At 47.8% G+C, this 18743-nt stretch overlaps 6 protein-coding genes across 6 annotated transcripts; 3 read left to right on the top strand and 3 right to left on the bottom strand.

Annotated features, from left to right (window-relative positions):
• Positions 1 to 1269: 1269 nt before the first annotated feature.
• FOBCDRAFT_204643 (uncharacterized protein) lies at positions 1270 to 3037 on the bottom strand (the record flags this gene model as incomplete). Its single annotated transcript, XM_059609134.1, has 4 exons — positions 1270 to 1924; positions 1971 to 2188; positions 2406 to 2694; positions 2940 to 3037. 4 exons carry the CDS (start codon positions 3035 to 3037, stop codon positions 1270 to 1272), a joined length of 1260 nt encoding a protein of 419 aa, XP_059465497.1.
• Positions 3038 to 3314: 277 nt separating this feature from the next.
• FOBCDRAFT_204642 (uncharacterized protein) lies at positions 3315 to 4140 on the bottom strand (the record flags this gene model as incomplete). The annotated part of the gene is made up of 2 exons (XM_054706271.1): positions 3315 to 3923; positions 3982 to 4140. 2 exons carry the CDS (start codon positions 4138 to 4140, stop codon positions 3315 to 3317), a joined length of 768 nt encoding a protein of 255 aa, XP_054562246.1.
• Positions 4141 to 4623: 483 nt separating this feature from the next.
• FOBCDRAFT_321563 (uncharacterized protein) lies at positions 4624 to 5768 on the top strand. Its single transcript, XM_054706270.2, has one exon. The coding sequence runs from the start codon at positions 5118 to 5120 to the stop codon at positions 5607 to 5609; it is 492 nt and encodes a 163-aa protein (XP_054562245.1). The 5' UTR covers positions 4624 to 5117; the 3' UTR covers positions 5610 to 5768.
• Positions 5765 to 7580, top strand: FOBCDRAFT_228424 (uncharacterized protein). The gene has a single exon (XM_054706269.2). It carries the CDS (start codon positions 6020 to 6022, stop codon positions 7361 to 7363), a length of 1344 nt encoding a protein of 447 aa, XP_054562244.1. The 5' UTR covers positions 5765 to 6019; the 3' UTR covers positions 7364 to 7580.
• A 5029-nt stretch (positions 7581 to 12609) lies between these two features.
• On the top strand, positions 12610 to 14117 carry FOBCDRAFT_228423 (acyl-CoA dehydrogenase/oxidase). The gene has a single exon (XM_054706268.2). It carries the CDS (start codon positions 12641 to 12643, stop codon positions 13955 to 13957), a length of 1317 nt encoding a protein of 438 aa, XP_054562243.1. The 5' UTR covers positions 12610 to 12640; the 3' UTR covers positions 13958 to 14117.
• Positions 14118 to 15355: 1238 nt separating this feature from the next.
• On the bottom strand, positions 15356 to 18255 carry FOBCDRAFT_242174 (uncharacterized protein; the record flags this gene model as incomplete). Its single annotated transcript, XM_054706267.2, has 8 exons — positions 15356 to 15426; positions 15920 to 15946; positions 16180 to 16353; positions 16401 to 17352; positions 17404 to 17584; positions 17636 to 17659; positions 17714 to 18132; positions 18181 to 18255. The coding sequence occupies 8 exons, from the start codon at positions 18253 to 18255 to the stop codon at positions 15356 to 15358; spliced, it is 1923 nt and encodes a 640-aa protein (XP_054562242.2).
• Between the last annotated feature and the right edge of the window lie 488 nt (positions 18256 to 18743).

Raw genomic sequence — 18743 nt, 5'->3', positions numbered from 1 at the left:
GAGAGAATACCAACTCGCAGGTCGAGCTAGCCCGGGGGCGACCAGACCGAAATCGGCAGATTCCTGCTAGATTTAGGGATTGTGAGATGGAAATACACCCGCGAAAGTCAATACAAAACTCCTTGCCAAGTCGTGGCTCGGGGCAATGTGATGATGGATCAGGCAAGCCATCAGGATCATCGGCAGTTGATGACATGGGAAAGGATCACCGACGCTATCTGAGACTTTCCATCATCACCGCCTGGCAGAAACTCAATGAATACTATACCAAACTTGGAGAGTCACCGTTGTTTGCCGCATCCATCATTCTCAACCCATCACTAGGCATGAGCTATCTGGAGGTGAATTGGGCGTCAGAAGAGCAGCTTGTGTGGGTGAGGGACGCCAAAATCGGACTATCTGACTACCTGGACCGCTGGTACCGCTGCAACCAGCCGGTGGACGAGCAGCGAGGGGCAACTATTGAGACTACGGCATCCCCAAGCGTGCTGCAGAGAACGCCGGTAGACAGTATGTTCAAGCAGTGGGTGAAGAGCAGGACAGCAAAGACTACGGTGACGGGAAGTGAGCTTGAGCGGTATCTGCGGCTAGAGCTTCAAGAGACTGAGGATCCAATTGAGTGGTGGATGGCTCACCAGGGACAATTTCCGACGGTCAGCCAGTTAGCTCTCGATATACTCGCGATACCGGCGATGGCAACTGATTGCGAGAGGTCGTTCAGCCTCGCCAAGTTGACGGTGACGTCGCAGAGGCTTTCGATGACGACGGAAACATTGGAGAAGTTGCAATGCCTGAAGAATTGAGTCAGACATGGTGCGGTGAAGCTGGGGGCGATAGCAAGTGGGGGAGACGAGGTCTAGTGGAAGATTGGGACATAATAGCAGGAGAGCATAGAGGGTGAGATTTGAAATATTTGAATAAATATTTCAAACAACAAATCCAACGTTGAAGGTTGTCAAATATCTCAAATATGACCCCGGATTTGATTTGTTTGATTTGAGGGCAGCGCTGCAAGAACCTGCCGGCCCAGGAGTGCCTCGAGCCAGTCCCTGTTTGTCCAACATCAACCTGGCCAGCGCCGTCGCTACCCAAGCTACTTTGACGAACAACTCGCCGTCCCAGCCTTACATAGCCACAGACCCCAACCAACCACCTCCCATCAAGTCTCCCGTCACGGCAAACAAGATGCACTAAACATCCTCGCGCTTGCTGCGCATGACGGATGACGATCGGCCGTTCACGAGGGTATGTGCGATGGTTCTACCACTTTCACTGCCTGGCCGTTTTTCTTGCGCCGATGTGCAGCGTTCCGTGCGAGGCATGCGGCAACCACCGTTTTGAAACGCCGCCTCCCCAACCCCTTTTTCGCCAGAGCATTGGCTGACTTTGGTTGTACAATAGGACTTCAAGGATCTCCTCTCCACCCTCGTCGTCAGTCTCTTGCCGCTGTCGGCCCACCACGTCCGACTGACCCAGGCCGAGTACACGTTCATCTCCGAGGATGCCATCAACAACCTCGGATCTCTCAAGTTCTCCCAGTCGAATCGCATGCCAGATCCCGAAGACCCCTCCCGCATCGTCACCACCGCGACAACCACCACCTTCTCCATGGCCAAGGACATGGCCCGGCCCATCTGCCAACGCTTCGTCGATGCCCGTTTCGTTGAGCCGGCCGACGGCAAATATCAGCAGGTGTACAACATGAAGGGATCGGTCTGGCAGCTGACGCCTAAGGGAATCACCGTGCTGGACAGGTTTTGCTCGAGGAATGGTATTCAGCAGAAGCAGGGGTCGGAACTGGTCAACCTGGGCGCAACCAAGCTCGTCCTGCTGGAGAGGGACTCCCGGAGTGATAAGCTTCCCCATGACCAGGGCACCCTCGAGGTCATTTTCCGCCGGTTTGTGGGTGCTGACGGCCGGAACACTAGGCGACCGTCAATGCAGCTGATTCGGATTCGTTGCATGATTACAAGAATGGTCTCATCGGTGTCATGATGGCAGCCGAGCGCAAGGTCAATGGCAACATGTATCGAGATACCTTTACTGGCAAGCTACCACCGACTGGTTGATGGACTGCTGTACGATTGTTGACAAGCGAGAAACCGTCGAGATCGTCACCCTCTTTGTCTAGTACGATCTGACGGAGCCCGTCGCTCAAAACCGAGCCTACATGTCCCCAGAACCCGGGCTGCAACGTGTTCCAACCCACCGAACATGCCATTTATCAGATTTCCCAGCGAGGTAAGGATCTCATCAACGGTTCTGGCTCGAGGGGACGACGATTGCGCCCTGGTGACCAGCAGCCAGCGCGCCAGAAGATTCGACACCTGATGCTACGATGTACACCCACGAATGTGACTTCTATTCTCAGAGAGCTCGGAAACCATGTTTTTGATATAACGCACCTGGGAGACTCGTCCACTTATATCAGGAGTTATGAGAATAGTGCCTTGCGCGCCGGCATACATCTCGACTGGTACGACCTGGAGAATCTCGAGACCCTCTGTGTTGACTTGCGATACTCGAGACCAGAACGGAGTCTTGATGAATTCTAATCTTGGGCTTAGTTCGTCCACAACTGCGGAATTATGAGGTCGACCTCGGCGGATGAGGCCCTGAGCGAAGCCAGAGCCGGTCCGACCGAAAGTGACGTCTCTGCGCCGAATGCCGAACAAACGTGAGGGGCCAGGCATCCTGTAAGACGAATCATCCACTCACACCATATGCTTCATTTCGCAAGTCATTCGCATACAATCAACAATTCCGCAGCTACGGCGTGGGGTTCGTTAGAGTCGACCGAAAACTTTTGAGCTCTTGCATCTGGGGAATAAGATACATGGTATCTTGTCCGCCTACAGTGTCCTACCATCCTTGAGCTCCACGCCCGTACACTGGCCCTGGACCCTAAAGGCCAGGCTGCTCATCTCCCCAGCACGTACTCGTCCTCTATGTTGACGGCTGCCTGCACCACGGCGCCGAACGCCTTGTCTGCCTCAGGGTCGTAGAGGATCCGGTGCAACCCCTTAAAGTCGACCATGGCAATAGCCCGTCCCAGCGGGTCTGTACCCCGTCGACGGACGGAAACTCAGTCGTTCTTGACGCCCATGGCTTTGTAGGCGGCAATGCTGTCGTCGCCGAAGCTGGATTGATCAGCCCTCAGCATGCCCACCTCGTGGTACCATGGGGCAGTAGAGCTCGTCGCTGCGCCAGATGCAGTTGAAATCAAATGATACCTAATAGCCTTATTTTAGCGCTTACCCCGGCCCAGAACCACAACCGTTCCAAGACCACAATACGTCCAGACCACTGCTGGCTCATGAGAGCTCCCCTTGGATCACGACTAAATCGTTACTACACGCCGACAGGGTTCGCAAGCAATTGTCAATGTTGCCGATAACACGATCGGCTCTGACAGCCTCCTTCTTGCATACTGACTGGATATACTGAAGCTGGGATTCGATATCGCGTATCCGTCGCGCACAACTGCGCAGGACTTTGATGGCAAATTCACTCATAACTTCCAAGTCGGCAAAGCTCTGGAACTCAACAAGCTCTTCAATGTGGTATGCAGCAGTCGAGGTGATAATATCGTGCAAGGCAACATCCCCTGTTGAAACCGAAGCTTCCTTAACGACATGAGAGAATGACTCTGCTAACCAACTGTCTCGGAGGATGGTTTGTATCTTGGAGTTCGCCAGCTGGGTCAGCTTTGGGACGTTGTAGTAATCGGCGATCGCGTTCACGCGGACGTGACAGAGTAATGCTTCGGTCACCTCCGTCCTCTCAGTTTCGTGACCCGTAGCGGAGCCGCTCGCCTCGTGGACATAGCCGACTTCATATTCCTCGGTGTACATAAAGTTGACCATGCGCCGAACGGTGGCGACGTCGAATGCTTCCACATTCAGGACCTTCGTTCTAGCCTCCTGTACTCTGCGTAAGCTCACCATGCGCGTTCTTGATGCGCCATCCGTGGTAAAGTACCTGAAATTCTCCTTGCAAGGCAGCAGTAATAACTGGGGACTGCGGGCAAACAATGGCTTTGTGGAGATAAAACTGCTGCTCCTGGCAGACTAGGGTAAAGTCGCTGTATTCTCTAGAATGTAAAAGCTGGAATAGAAAGGAAGAACTCTGAGATGCCATTTGGTCCGAGGACGCTAGGAGTGAATTAAAAAAATTAAAAAAATTAAGATTTCAATCTGGCTGCTATTTTTACTACCCAGCCTTGGAAAACAAGAGGATTAATACTTGGTATTCAAGCATGATCACAACTACGCCCGCTGGAGTATTTTTTAATCCGCTCTAGATGCCGAACGAGTGTCTGACACTAATAGGTAATGAAATCTAGCCAGGCAGGAAATTATTCTTGATATGGCTAGCCCAGGACGTGTCATGGGAGAAATGTAGTTTGGGAGAGACGACCTTATGCTGCGCCACCAGCTTTCGTCAATGTGCCGCCGCCGCCCCAACCTGTGGCAGCACCATCTAATTGGCTGGCTGGCTGCCAGAGTCGCCACCAGAAGCCACTTGTGACGCTGTTATGAGCATGCCGAACCTTATTTTGGCTCAACACTGAGCAGTTGCTCCAATGGGGGCCAGCAGCGGTTTCTTCCCTCAGGGCTCTCTCATTAATCCCAGCTCTCCCTTCCACCTTGGGCTCTTTGCGCCGCATTTCAACCCAGTTATTCATCATCCCTACCATCATCAATCGAGCTGGGGTCTCCCCGTTTCACCGCGACAGGAAACCTTTCCCCGACCGACCCGACGACACTACTCGTTCACAAAGTCGGAGCGTCCAGACGAAAACCATGATTATCATCGCCCGCTGAAAGCGCTGCTTGTGGACAACACCTGCTGTTCTGTCAGTGGTCGCGCCGGCGGCGCCTCATCACAACGAAGCAAATCTGCGGCGATTCCGTACCTTGGAACGGCGATTAGATGACTGCCTCAGTGCATTGGGGGTACAGCCATCTGCAACACAACTCACCATGCGTCGCCTTTCACGTATAAAGGGCACCAGCAAATCCATCAGATAGTCTTGCTATTGCAGCCGACATCTATACCTCGATCCTATACCGTTCATCTCTCCATAACGTACCCTTCCATCTCAACCAGTCAAGATGGCCTCCGCGACCAAGGCGCACAACTACAAATTTGCCTTGGAAAAGTACATGCTTCTCCAGGAGCAGCATGCGGAGCTCTCCAAACACCTTCAGCAGATCCGCCACCGCAAGCAGTCTACGAGTAGTATCTCGCCTCGTTCCTCCAGCCCGTCGTCGTACAAGTCGTCATCGCCGAAGTTGCATTCACGAAGCAGCGAACGGCAACCATCGAGAGCGAAGGCGCCATGCCGCGGCTGGAGCGAATCCCACCGCGACGCCGATACCCTCGACACCATTGTCGACGAGAAAGCGCTATACGAGATCTCCGCCGAGGAGCCGCGACTATTCGACGTCAACGAGAGCATCAAGCGCGTGCTGACGGAGCTGCTGAACTGCGAAACGATCCGCGGCGACAATTCCATGCGCATGTGGGCGCAGAGGAAACTGATGGAGACGGAGAAAGAACTTCGATCAGGGCGCCGGAGAAGGAGCTCTCGTTGCACAGAATGATCAAGACGACAATCAGCTACCACCTTTATTCTTAATACTAATTTTTGCATAGGCATTTGGCGCCTTGGGAGCGATTCCACGGGAGGATTGGCTGCGACATTCGCGCTTTGGGAAAGAGGACAACCACAGGGGTCCTGTTTGATACATTCGATTAAAGCACGCAAGTTTCATTCTCGCCCTCAAGGGAAGTGGCACATAACCAGCCGTACGATTAAGCTGACCACCAGGATCCAATCCGACGGTTTCATGACTGCATGCCAAAGCCTCTCCTTATCTTATCTTATCTTATCTTATCTAATGAGTCACCTGACAACCCCGCTCGCCGGTACATCTGCAGTCGTAAATTCGAACTGAACTGAACTGAACGTCACGCTCGACATCTACTATGGTGTACCCTTGCCTCCTTCAAAATGACTACTATCTCCCATTTCCCAATCGAGATGCTTTGCTCGATTGCTAATCTTCTCGATGACGAAGCCTTCTTCCGGTTTCGGCAAACGTCCCGGTTGATTAATAACAGCACAGCCTCGCAATTCGCCACGCGATATTTCGAACGCCGCTGTGTCTTTCTGCAGCGCCACAGTCTGGAAGCTCTTATCGATATTGCGCGTCACCCGACGTTCGGTCCCACAGTGCAGTCGCTCGACATCAGCATCGTCCACATCACAAAGGACCCTGATCTCTGGGAACGGGACATGCAGTATCGCCCAGAGGAGGGTAATGAAGTGGAAATAGGTGAGCCAAGCCCAGAAGACCAGGGCTCTTCGCCGAGCAGTCCGTGGTCTGAAGATTCCCACGTGCCAGACTTTGAGTCTTCCGCCGAGAAGGAGAAGGCAGTAGTAAACACCATCGCATATAGTCGTTATCAAGACGATCAGAGATATATAATGGAGTGTGGAATGGCTACTGCATACTTGACCCTGGCGCTTACTGCAATGCCGAACTGCAGGACGATCATTCTCTCAGGCCAAGACCGTCCTTGGGGCGCAAGGCTACAGGCCAAACAAACGGGCTTATGGCCGACTACTAACACCGACACAATTGAGAGTGGCGAGTTCGCGAGACATGCACTACAAGTCGTGCTTGCAGCTGTGGTTGCAAGCCGTGTCTCGCTAGAGGAGCTTGACATACTGTTTAACCTCCAGGATTTCCGCGCTGGCTCACATGGGTTTGTCTCGGATCTCGCTGCCCAGCAGATACGCTCCTGTTTCCTCGACCTGGATACCCTCCGCTTGAACGTCTGTTCGGAGTACTTTACCCTCTCGGATAGCGGGGCGGGCAGTCTTGTGCGATTCATCGAGCTTTTCCCGACCGCGACGCTTCTCGATCTGCGCATGGGTGGCCGTAACAAGTTGTCCCTAGTCACCGCGATCGCCGGATCTCTGCAGATGACAGCCCTCCGAGAGTTGGAGCTCCACTGGGTGAATTGCACCGCCGATGCGCTGGTTAAGATTCTATGCCGGCATCAGAGCACCTTAAAAGACGTGCTCTTCAACGGTGTGCATATCCACGAGACTCAAGGTTGGCCGCTAATCTTCTGTGTCCTTCGCGACAAGCTAAGCGTCGAAAGCTTGCTAGTTGCGAACTGCTTGAGCGCAAAACAGTGGGTTAGGTTCCGTAAACCTGGGGGCGAAGAACGAGGTATCCAAATTCGCGGCGATTGGGACTCGCTTACTAGCGCCATCGACCGGATTGTGCTGGAAAAGGTAGAAAATCCAAGGATGCGATCTCCCTTTGGTTTGCTGGGGTATTGATATGACCCTCTTGCAAGCTACCACGAAACGGATGTTTAGAAAACACCATAATACCGATGCTAGCTATTGAATTTGCTTTAGTCAGTTTCTGTACTACCTGCTTTCTTCGGTTATTCTACTTGGACTCGTTATTCGTCTCAGCAATCTATTTCGAAGGCCTGCTCCACCTCATCCATCTTCTCTTACCATGCAATACCCACCTGCCATGCGTACCCGCCAACCGTACAGCAAAAAAAAAAAAAAAAACCTCCCCATACAAAATGCTTATTTTCCTTTATACGATGCGTACCCAAAACTGGACTTGTTGACCAGGAACAATGTCTTTTAGATTGAGAATCTGATCAGGTTCGATATTATCAAACTGATTTTTCGATAGCATTCGCGGTATGGTCGCATGGCACTAATGTAAAATGTCTCAAAATACTTTCCTCGTCACCCAGCCTCCCTGAAGCTTCATCAATTCTTTTCCTACACCAGCCTGCTTTCATCGCCTCGAAAATGCTTTAGGGGAGACGTGTGCATTCCTTTAACCGTTCTAGAAAATCACTTAGCTTATAAAGGGTCGTTATGCTACTCTAAACCGTTTACTTTATATAATGGATATTCTTTATAAATATTATATATAAGCATCCTAGAAATACTCTAGTAATGCTATACTATGGAGCTGCGTTGCTACTTCTGGGCTGTATTTGATAAGTATTATCAGCTTATAGATGGGAGCCCTGTATACGGTGTGGCAATAATACTTTATCAGTTATAACGTATAGCCTAACGTACATGATAAGCGAGTGAAACAGACAAGCGAGTGGAACAAAAATCCCTCAACCTACATCATATCTATTTGATCAATTAATACTCAACCACCCATCATGTCACAGTTAAATAAAGAAGCTAATATCCTGCTTGCTATTCAAGCCCTTCAAAATGACCTAAAATTAAGTCTCCGACGCGCCGCAAAAATCTACAAAGTTAGCCTTACAGCCTTTGGCGTCGGCAGCAAGGCATTCTTTCCCAGCGTGATACTATCCCGAAATCACGCAAACTATCTGACCTAGAGGAACAGATAATAGTTCAGTTTATTCTTGACCTAGATTCGCGAGGATTTCACCCATGACTACGTGGTGTGGAAGAAATGGCTAACCGATTGCTCGCCGACCGCGACGCGTCACCCGTCGGCAAGCGCTGGGCTTCTAACTTCGTCAAGCGACACAAAGAGCTCAAGACGCGTTTTTTCCGTAAATATGACTATCAGAGAGCCAAATGTGAAGATCCGACGATTATTCGTAACTGGTTTAGGCTCGTAGAGAATACAATTGCTAAGTACGGCATCCGATCGGATGATATCTACAACTTTGACGAGACTGGTTTTATGATGGGCATGATTGCAAGCGGAATGGTCGTCACAGGTGCAGAGAGGCGCGGAAGACCAAGATCAGTGCAGCCTGGAAGTCGGGAATGGATTACCGTCATTCAAGCGATTAATGCGGAAGGCCGGGCGATCCCGCCGTTTATCATAGGTGCGGGCCAATATCACCTCGCCAACTGGTACCGAGAAAGCAACCTCCCTGGTGATTGGGCTACTGCAACGTCTCAAAATGGCTGGACGGATAATGAGATAGGTCTTGAGTGGCTAAAGCACTTTAACCGGTGTACAAGCAAGCGATCAAATAGTCGCTATCGTCTTTTAATCCTTGATGGGCACGAAAGTCACCACTCAGCCGACTTTGAGATATATTGCGAAGAACACAAGATCATTACGCTTTGTATGCCGCCTCATTCGTCTCACCTGCTTCAACCCCTTGATGTTGGGTGCTTTGGGCTGCTCAAGAAGGCTTACGGTCGAGAAATAGAGCATCTGATCAGATGCTCCATAACCCACGTTTCCAAGACCGAGTTCTTTCCGGCCTTCTATGCTGCATTTCAAGCTACTATGACAGAAGAAAATATCAGGGCTGCGTTTAGAGGGGCCGGACTTATTCCTATTGACCCGGAAAGTATAGTCTCGAAGCTTGATATACAGCTACGGACCCCAACGCCGGTTGAAGAAGAGATCGACCCCTCGACCCCTTGGGTTTCGAAGACGCCAAAGACCGTACTTGAGGCCCAATATCAGTCTGAATACCTCCAAAGGCGAATAATCAGGCATCATAGTAGCTAACCAGAGTCAATTTTGGCAGCCTTAAAGTCTCTTTCTAAGGGAACACAGGCAATGATGCATGAGAATGCCTTATTGAGGTCTGAGGTCCACGACCTTCGACAGGCGAATGAGATACTAAGCCGGCGGTGGAGGACAAAGAGAAGTCGGCTACAGAAAATAGGGGTAATGACAGTAGATGAAGGAAGGGAAGCAACTGATCAGATGGATGTTGATGCGCAGGTAGGGGGCGAATCGTCGAGAAGTGGTGGTCAAGGAAGGTCGGCGCAAACGAAGGAAAGGCGCTGTAGATCATGCGGCAAGACTGGGCACAACGCAAGAACATGTCAGATAGTTGTTGCAGTATGTAAAGAATAGTATAGCGATTGGTTTTAATTGATTAGATGGTTTGTTGTGTTTTTCTGGTGTTTTCTATTTTGATAGCTGAAGAAAAGTGTTCCGCTCGCTTGTCTGTTTCTGTCAGATATTGGGGTCAATTGTGTGTCCTCCTCTCTCTCTGATAGTTGGGTTGGAACCCTATTTCTATCTGTTCAGTAATGACCTATCTAAGAGGTTATTACAGTGCTGAGACAGCTCTCTGACCGGTAGTTCGGTCATCCGGTTAGCCGGTCTCATTTTCACCAGTATTCAACAGTTTCACTCGCTTATCATGTACGTTAACTCTAAAGCATTCTTTTTTCCCATATCCTCGATTTATTATTATTAATGTTGTAACGAACGTAACATAATGCAACGCCGATCTTGTATTAAGTCGGCTCATAACGTTAACAATGTTGATCCGATTTCTAAGCACAGGTCGGCGACAGGGCTTAAAGAGGAAATTGTAGCATCAAACAATGACTTAAGCAAGCTTCGGCAATCAACAACGCTCCGGTAGGTGTAGCAGCACCAGAAGGGGCTACAGTAGTCTGGTCGCCGGTTATCTCGCCTAATTTCTCCGTGGCCTTTGACCTAGTCGTTTCTTCGAGCTTTCTGGATGAAGTTTCACTAACAGCACGGTTATGTCAGCAGCAGAAGTCTAAGAAGGCAGCTCAGAAGTGCCTACCGCCAGGGATAGCTATTACTAAGTAATTAGTAAAATTAGTAATAGTGTAGTAGTATTTATTACGCCCGGGAGAACCAGTCTCATAGGGCCTGTGGCTACGCTAAGCTGCCTACGCTTCCTCGTTGTTTACCAAATCACCAAGAGAGCTCCACTCTGCTTGACAGGCCTGCTTGAAGGCCAAACTTCTCCAAGTGTTCAGCGTCCTGTCTTCAGCAGCTGAAGCATGGTCTGTCACATTCGGCTATACCCTCTATCATCTAATCCTACCCCTTATGGGTGGTAAATCATGAAAAGACATGAACCAACATGGTGGCTAGCCTTGCGTCAATGGACAACGTGAATTAGGCATTTCTCTTCCATTGCATGGAATCGTACATAGACAAGGGCAAGCGACCCGCCTTCGAACCCTTTGTCACCACCTATGATTTGAGATGTCACAAGGCTTGAGTCTCATGTGCCTACCAGGAGTATACAAACATAAGCCTTCGCCTCTGGAGGTATTCCGAATGCTTTTCCCTTTCACTGCTTACTGTGAGCACACATTTGGGGTCTAGTTGATACCGCATTGTCACCTACGTTATCTCATGTGATAGGAAGGAAACCTGAAAGACCATCCGAAAAGGCCACAGCTTGCCAGCTTCCAATTGATGACAATTGCTTTTAAATTTTACTCAATCTTACCTGCAACTACCCCCTTTGCCTGTTTCCTTTCGGATCCCTCGGAGTGGAGTCGTGATACGCACTCACCTTAGACGGAGCAATGGAAACGTGGGTATGATTTCGATGTCCTAAGGGTGATGGCGACCGCGAAATATCAAATGCAACCACACTGAAGATGGTGGCAAGTGGGAAAGGTAGATGTGCATGTACCTTCGTTAATGGCCAATAGGAACGGGCACTCCGTCGTACAGGTCGAGTTTAAGGTCGTACTAAGCACATCTACTTTACCACCTCAGGCTTCAGCAGGATTCAATCCCCATAGTCTCAAGACGTAGACCTCCCGTACCAATTCACATGATTAGAAAGGCGTGGGGAGTCATCAATCCGAGTATTAATATCGCACCGACACTGGCCAACCGGGTGTTGAGATGGATGGTCGGCGTGAGCGGCGTGAGCGGCGTGAGCGGCAAAAACGGAACGGAACTAAATTCGCAAGCACGTTCCGTCCCAAGCTAAGTCAAATGCCTCGACGAAAGAAAAAGGACATCTCGTATTGTTTTACGAGGCGAAAGATACGTGAGAATTTAAGTAGACTCGTATTATACAATTTCAAGCTTACTAAGAACAACAGGTCATCAGAGGATAGCTCTGGTGGCCATTATTCTCTACTAAAAGGAAATAGACAGTTCTTTCTAAGAAGAACTGCCGGGAGGGAATCGTTCAACCGTTCTCCCACCCACCCAGCTCCAACCCCTGCAGTGAACTAGCAGGTCGTTATTTCTTTGCCAGGTCGGAGCCCCAGCTCTGCCAAAAGCTACAATATATTCTCATTTCATCTAGCGGTATAAACTGCACAGTTCTCTGATGCTAGTGGCAAGTTACCACCTCTAGAGTATATTGTGTGATAGTCTTGAAAGAAGCTGTCACTCCGTCGTACTAGATCCACTCTGGACGTAGTAATACCAGTACAGAACTTAGGTGTGATCAACCTGGTGTACTTTGATCAGTATCACCCCCCTTTTGTAGATGGCTGTGCCACATAAATAGATAGATACAGGCAAGTCCTACGGATAAGGTTTCCTATGTAAAGCTTCCCCGCCTTGGATTCTCGCTCCTACCTGTTCTATATATCGGTAGGTGAGGTGGTCTCGGCAGATAAACTTTTAATCAAGCGAAGTAACTTGTTGCATAAACCGAGAAATGTCCATTTGTGTAATCCCGATGCCCGAGCCCCCCTCCTTTGATCATCACTCTTGGCGATGTTCCTTATCGTTAGGCGAGGCGGCCTCGGCAGATATAGCTGGCGAGCGAGTCAGCTTATTATAAAGTCTAGCAAGATTAATTTGAGCGATTCCCGCTTTCACTCTAACACAACATTATCCATCATTTCAGGAAATACTCATTCTACTTTCTGGCCATGCCTATCGATTTTACCCTTACTCCCGAGCAAGAGGAGCTCAAAGCTTCGGCTCGCAGATTCGCGAAGGAGGTCCTAACCCCCGCGCGTGAAGCGTACCTCAAGCTCCCAACCCAGCACCAACGATATCAGTGTACTCGGGATGCGTACCGAAAGCTCGTTGAGGGTGGATGGATCAAGATCCAGATTCCTGAAAAGTACGGTGGCACGAGAAAAAGCCTTGTTGATCTTGCAATCATTGCCGAAGAGTTTTTCGCCGCTGATTCTAGTATCCCCATTACATGGCTGGTGACTGGTCTCGGGCTCGCCCCTATCTTCATGTACGGGAGCGAAGAACAGAAGAGAAGATTTCTCGCCCCCTTCCTCAATATGGAGAGCGACGACGTCGCAGCACTCGGCTTCTCGGAGCCCACTGGAAGTGCCAATTATATCCAAGATGAAGGCGGTGTGGGAATTCAGACCTTTGCTGAGATCAAGGGAAACGAAGTCATCATTAACGGTGGAAAGCTATGGGCATCCAATAGTGGAGGATGGGATTTTAGGGGGCCATCTGTACTCTGTCTTCTCTGTCGATTCAAGAAAGATGGCCCTCCAAAGGACTCCCTCGGTTTTGTTGTGATTACAAAGAGGGAATTCGAGGCCGGCGTCAACAGGGGCGCTTTCGAAGTACCCAGTGACATTGAGACACATGGGTTCCGCGCGTCATCAGGCCCACGAACCAAGTTTACCAACTTTCGTGTTCCGAGAGAGAACATCCTTGCTTCTGTCGGCCTTGGCGCTGTGATAAATGTAGCTGCATTTACCGAGTCCGCTGTGCTCGTTGGCGCTGGTGCTGCTGGCTTGATGAGATCTTGCTTTGCACACACGCACAAGTTTGTCACAACGGAGAAACGCGGTGGATCATCTCCAACCATCAAGTACCAGTCTGTTGGCGATTTGTTGATCAGCATGAAGATGCGTGAAGAAACCACGCGCTACCTCACCTGGAAAGCATGCCATTACCTTGACACCACTGGGGAAACGGAAATGGCATATCAGGCCAAGGTTTATGGTTCCGAAAACGCCATCCAGTGTGTCCTGGAGGGAATGCAGGCTGTTGGGGTGACTGCATATGACTGCACTCAACCATACGGATTGATGATGGATGATGCCCTCTGTTTGCCGCTATTTGAAGGATCCAACGTTGGTGTCAGACGCCGTCAGATTCAGAGCATCTTCGCCCAGCCCGGCTATGACCCCGAGTCCTGCGCAAGCGGTAAGCCCTGGAGCAAGATGGCATCGACCTACCCTGATGGTGTCCCCAAAGCGCATTTGTAATACGGCATAGCATATGTGGCCGTGGGAATCCTCACAGCATCCGGGGGACCCGTCCCTCAGTAGTCTTGTTGGATGTTTGTCGGGAAAGAATGTAGTCCTTCTTTTTGCTCATGTGAAATCTCTTGGTAGCTGCCTGTCATTAACGGTATTATGGAACTAAGCATATTTCTATAACGTGATTGATAAGTAAGCGTGACAGACAAGTGTGCGTGACACTTGCATCTCCACCTTAAATCCGGTTTTTTAGAAATCCATTACAAAGCCAGATTTAGCCTAAAATAGCTATAAATTTAATAGTGTTGAATATTGGTGAAAATAAGGCCGGCTAACCGGAAGACCGACTTACCGGTTGGAGAGCTGTCTCAGCACTGTAACAACCCCTCAGATAGATCATTATTAAACAGATAGAAATGGGGTCCTAACCCAACGAGAACAACAAAGAGAACAAAGATTTTTCACCCCAATATTTGACAATAAGCTAACGTGTTTGGTAAGTGAGTGACCCAGCACACTGTATACCTAAGAATAACGTACCCTATACCATCTTACTACCTTGAATAAAATAGCTGAAAATGTGTAAAAAGTACCTTTTTTAAAAATAATATAGCTAGATTTAGCAAATAATATTTTTCAAAGATTTTTAGCTAATTTATTTTATATAGAAAACCTTAAATACAGTGTATTTTACAATGTAAATAGACTTCAAAGATTATAGCAATGTACAATTTTTTTTAAAAAATTTAAGAAAAATGACATAACTTATTTTAAGACTTATAACGTACACGATAAGCATGCGCAACAGATAGCATGCGCAACAATCCACTTTTCACCTTAAAGGCAGTTTTTTAAATAATTCTTAAAAATTCAATTTAGACTTAAAATAGCTGAAACTTTAATAGCTTATAGATAAGTGCTGAAATAAGCTATGTTAATTCTCTTAGATTTTTAAAAAAAAATTATATAACGTAGTTCACAAGCGAGTTGGCCAGCATACTGTGCAGCTAATAATAGCTTACCCTATAGCATTCCAAAGCTTAAATAAATTAGCTAAAAATTAAATAAAAAGTGTTCCTAAAATAGTATAATTAACTTTATTAGCAAGTATTTTTTAAAGATTTTTAAGTACTTTAGATTATATAGAAAACCTTAAAATACAGTGTATTTTAGAGTGTAAATAGGCTTTAAAGTTTATAGCTAACGTGGTTGATAAGCGAGTGAGTCAGACAAGCGAGTGAGTCAGCGCACTGTACAGCTAAAAATAGCCTACCCTATAGTGCCTAGATACCTTAAATAAAATAGCTAAGAATCTAAAAAAACTGTTTTTACATAATATGTAGCTATTTATTTATAGAAATATTTTTTTTAAACTTTTAGCTATTTTATTTTATATAGAAAAGCTTATTTACACAGTGTAAGTAGTGTAAATAAGCTTTTTTTTATTTTACTTATATAATAAATTAAATACAATTCTTTAATTTAGTAAGAAGCTCTTTTAAATAGTTAAATATATAATATCTTAATTCTAGCTATTTTAGGCTTAGCTTGAATTTTATATAGGCTTTTTAAAAGTAGCTTTTAAGGTATAGGTTAAGCTGACTCACTTGCTTGTCTGACTCACTCGCTTATCAACCACGTTACATAGGATTTTTTTAAAAATCTAAGAAAATTAATATAGCTTACTTTAGGACTTATATATATGCTATTTAAATCTTAGCTATTTTAAGGCTAATTTGAATTTATAAGAATTATTTAAAAAATAGCTTTTAAGGTGAAAAGTATGCTGGCCAACTCGCTTGTGAACTACGTTACCATATATATCACTAAAGAAGTAATATTTTAATATTTAATTCTATGTAATTACCAAGATAATAGGCATTCTCTTATAAAAATATCTTTTCTTTTAATAAAGTGCTGTGTAAATGAAATTTGGCATTTTATAAAGGGAAATATTTTTTTGCTTACCGTTAGGTGCGTACTGCATGGATAGGCCTATACTCAGATTTTGGCCACCGCCATGTATCAGGAGGTGCAACTAGAAGTTTTAATGCTGCCATGTTATTTGTATCTATGTGTCTATCTGCTATTACAAAGTGAAGCGAAGATTCAAAAGAATTGGCCATTATAAGGGCCATACAGAATGGAAAATAAAGTTCCCAAAATGGCTTTGGAAGCCGCCGGATGGTAAAACATTTACCACGGGGCGAACGCTCGGCAAAGCTTACCATCTTGTCGCTGCACCCAATCCTCACTTCCAACACACCGAGGGCACCACAAAAGACCATCAGGATCATATTTTTCCTTGATTTCGCGAAGGCGGGCGTAGTTTGGTCCCCAAAATGACGATTGCCAGTCCGGTTCGATCGAGCTTGCCTTGTTTTCATGCGTTAGTAGAGTCCCTATGCTTCAATAAAGGATTGATGTCTTGCCTCGTTGAGATAGGCACCTTGAACAGGGTCGAGGTCTCTCAGCAATCCAAGCTTGCGGTATGTCATATCGTGGATCATGCTTCGGATCTCGGTTTCGTTCGTTGAGTCCGTCCAAGCTTGACCGGTGATGAGATGGACAGTTGCGTTGCGCCAGGAAGGATGAAGAGAGTTGTTGACAGATTTGGGGCTGATTGTGAGAGTACCGGACATTGAGAGATTTGGCAGGCCGTTCTGAACACTATTAGTGAGAGAGCTTAGAGAATGCAGTTTATCCTCCATCCATACCGATGGTGCTTTCTTGGTAGGGCCAATCTTCTTGTACACGGCGGCGAACTTGTCAGTTTTTTCTATGACGGTACGTCGTGAGATTAGGCGGGATGTTCTAATACTATGGCCTGCGCTGACAGATCCAATATCAGGCAAAATCTTGAGCAAACCTTGCCAGTTGTTCACAGGAAGCCTGTTCAAGGACCAGGCGACTGTTGCGTTGGAAGATCTTAACAGCTTCGCAAATGGTCGGATGGCATCTTCGTAGGTTTTGTTGGACGCTTCAAACATCATCAATGAGCCGCTGAAGGTGAGAGCTTCGGCCGAAGGAGGTCCTTCAACCGTGTAGTAGCCGTGGATACCTGCATCCTGCATGGCGGGGAACAGAGCATGGGCATCTGCGATGAACTGGTACCACTCGTCTTCCGAGGTGTGATTCTTGATACTGGTATCGAATGCTACCATGACCATTTGAGGTGCAGGATAAGCTTTGACGGTGAGACTTGTGATGACACCAAAGGTGCCACCACCACCACCGCGGATGGCCCAGTAGAGGTCCTCATTTTGACATTCATTGGCAATCACGACTTTCCCAGATGGAGTAACAATCTCTGCCTCAAGGATGTTGTCTGCGCCCTGTCCGTAGTGGCCCGTAGCGAATCCGTGACCACCTCCAGTAGACCAACCGGTGACTCCAACATCCTATAACAAGTCAGTCACCATGAAAACTTCACTATGAATGGGAAAACTTACGTTACTGGTACCGCTAACAGCCAGAGCATTCCTGGCAGCCAATGTTTCGACCAGTTCCCCATCCTGAACGCCAGCGCCAACAGTGGCAGCCATGCGTGGGCTTGGGGTGTCCTTCGAATTGGGACAGGTAGAGTTGAAGTTCTCAATCAGTTCAATGCCCTTCAAGTTGTGAGTCCAGATCCTGGCAAAAAGTCAGCATCAGCTCGGAATATTTAGTTCTGGCTACACGTACGACAGACTGCTTGACCCTAAGTTCCTGTGCGTTGTTAGCAAGTATTCTCTACACAAAGTGTCAACTCAAATTCTTTACCTTCCATCGCCAGCATGTCCTGTGTTCTTGATGACCAATCTGATGTTCTTCACCGCGGCGAACCTCAGTGCTTCTACAACATGATCCGTGGTAGTAGCGTTCACGACATAAGCAGGAAGCACGTCGTTTGAGCATCCTCGCTCGCCCGCCTCGGGGTCGCCGTAGATACTAGTTCCGTTCTTGTAGACCGGAATACAACCAGCATTCGACCACGCGCTGTGAAGGCTCGCCGGATCGCTAGAGTGAAACTTTGACTCTGGCCACTGCTTGATGACGGAATCGCAAGCCTCGGCGTCGTAGTTGGGATGAGATTTGTAGCAAACAGCGCCTGGAGGTGTATAACGAATCAGGTGGCCGTCAATGGTGGAGTTCAGAGCGGTCCAGGCTTTGGTCGATGGCCAACAGAAATCGTCAGTAGTCTGAAGATGTCGTTAGCAACCTAATTAGGACGGCCATAGTAGACTTACGCATCGACATTGGTCTTTGGCAAATGCACTTGAAAGGAAGAAGCCTGCAATAGCAAGCGAATATGATGGGTGCATGGTATTCGAGTCTTCTCAGAATGTCACCTGTAGGGTAGTAGGATGAAGACTAGAAGATCAATTCTCGATTGTAAGGTCTCTGTTTTATTTACAAGAGACTGAACTTATACAAAAGGTGGGCACTGACGTAATGACACCAATTACGCAGAAATACAATAGCGAAAAATCAGGTCGAATACGGAAATATCCACGAAGAATAAGTTGAGCACTCACTTGGGTGGAGCATTCGCTTATGATACACGATAAATAAGGCAAGGATAATCAACACAGCCCGTCGGCAGCGACAAATATAAGCTGCAAGTCCCGTAGGCCCCGGAATTTAGTGGACTCCGGGACTTCCGGAAACCTGTTTTTCGTTTGCTACAGGGCAAAACTGCGCTAACACGTTACTTGTTCACTCAATATTACTAATACGCGTATAGGCCGCCGCACGTAACGATAGTAACTCGTACATGCATAAAGCGTTTTCACGAAAAGTTTTCAATTTC

Source organism: Fusarium oxysporum, chromosome VII (assembly GCF_013085055.1).
Source record: "Fusarium oxysporum Fo47 chromosome VII, complete sequence".
Lineage (NCBI taxonomy): Eukaryota > Fungi > Ascomycota > Sordariomycetes > Hypocreales > Nectriaceae > Fusarium > Fusarium oxysporum.
The sequence above is the reverse complement of the archived record's forward strand: the minus strand, read 5'-3'. Positions and strand labels throughout refer to the sequence as shown.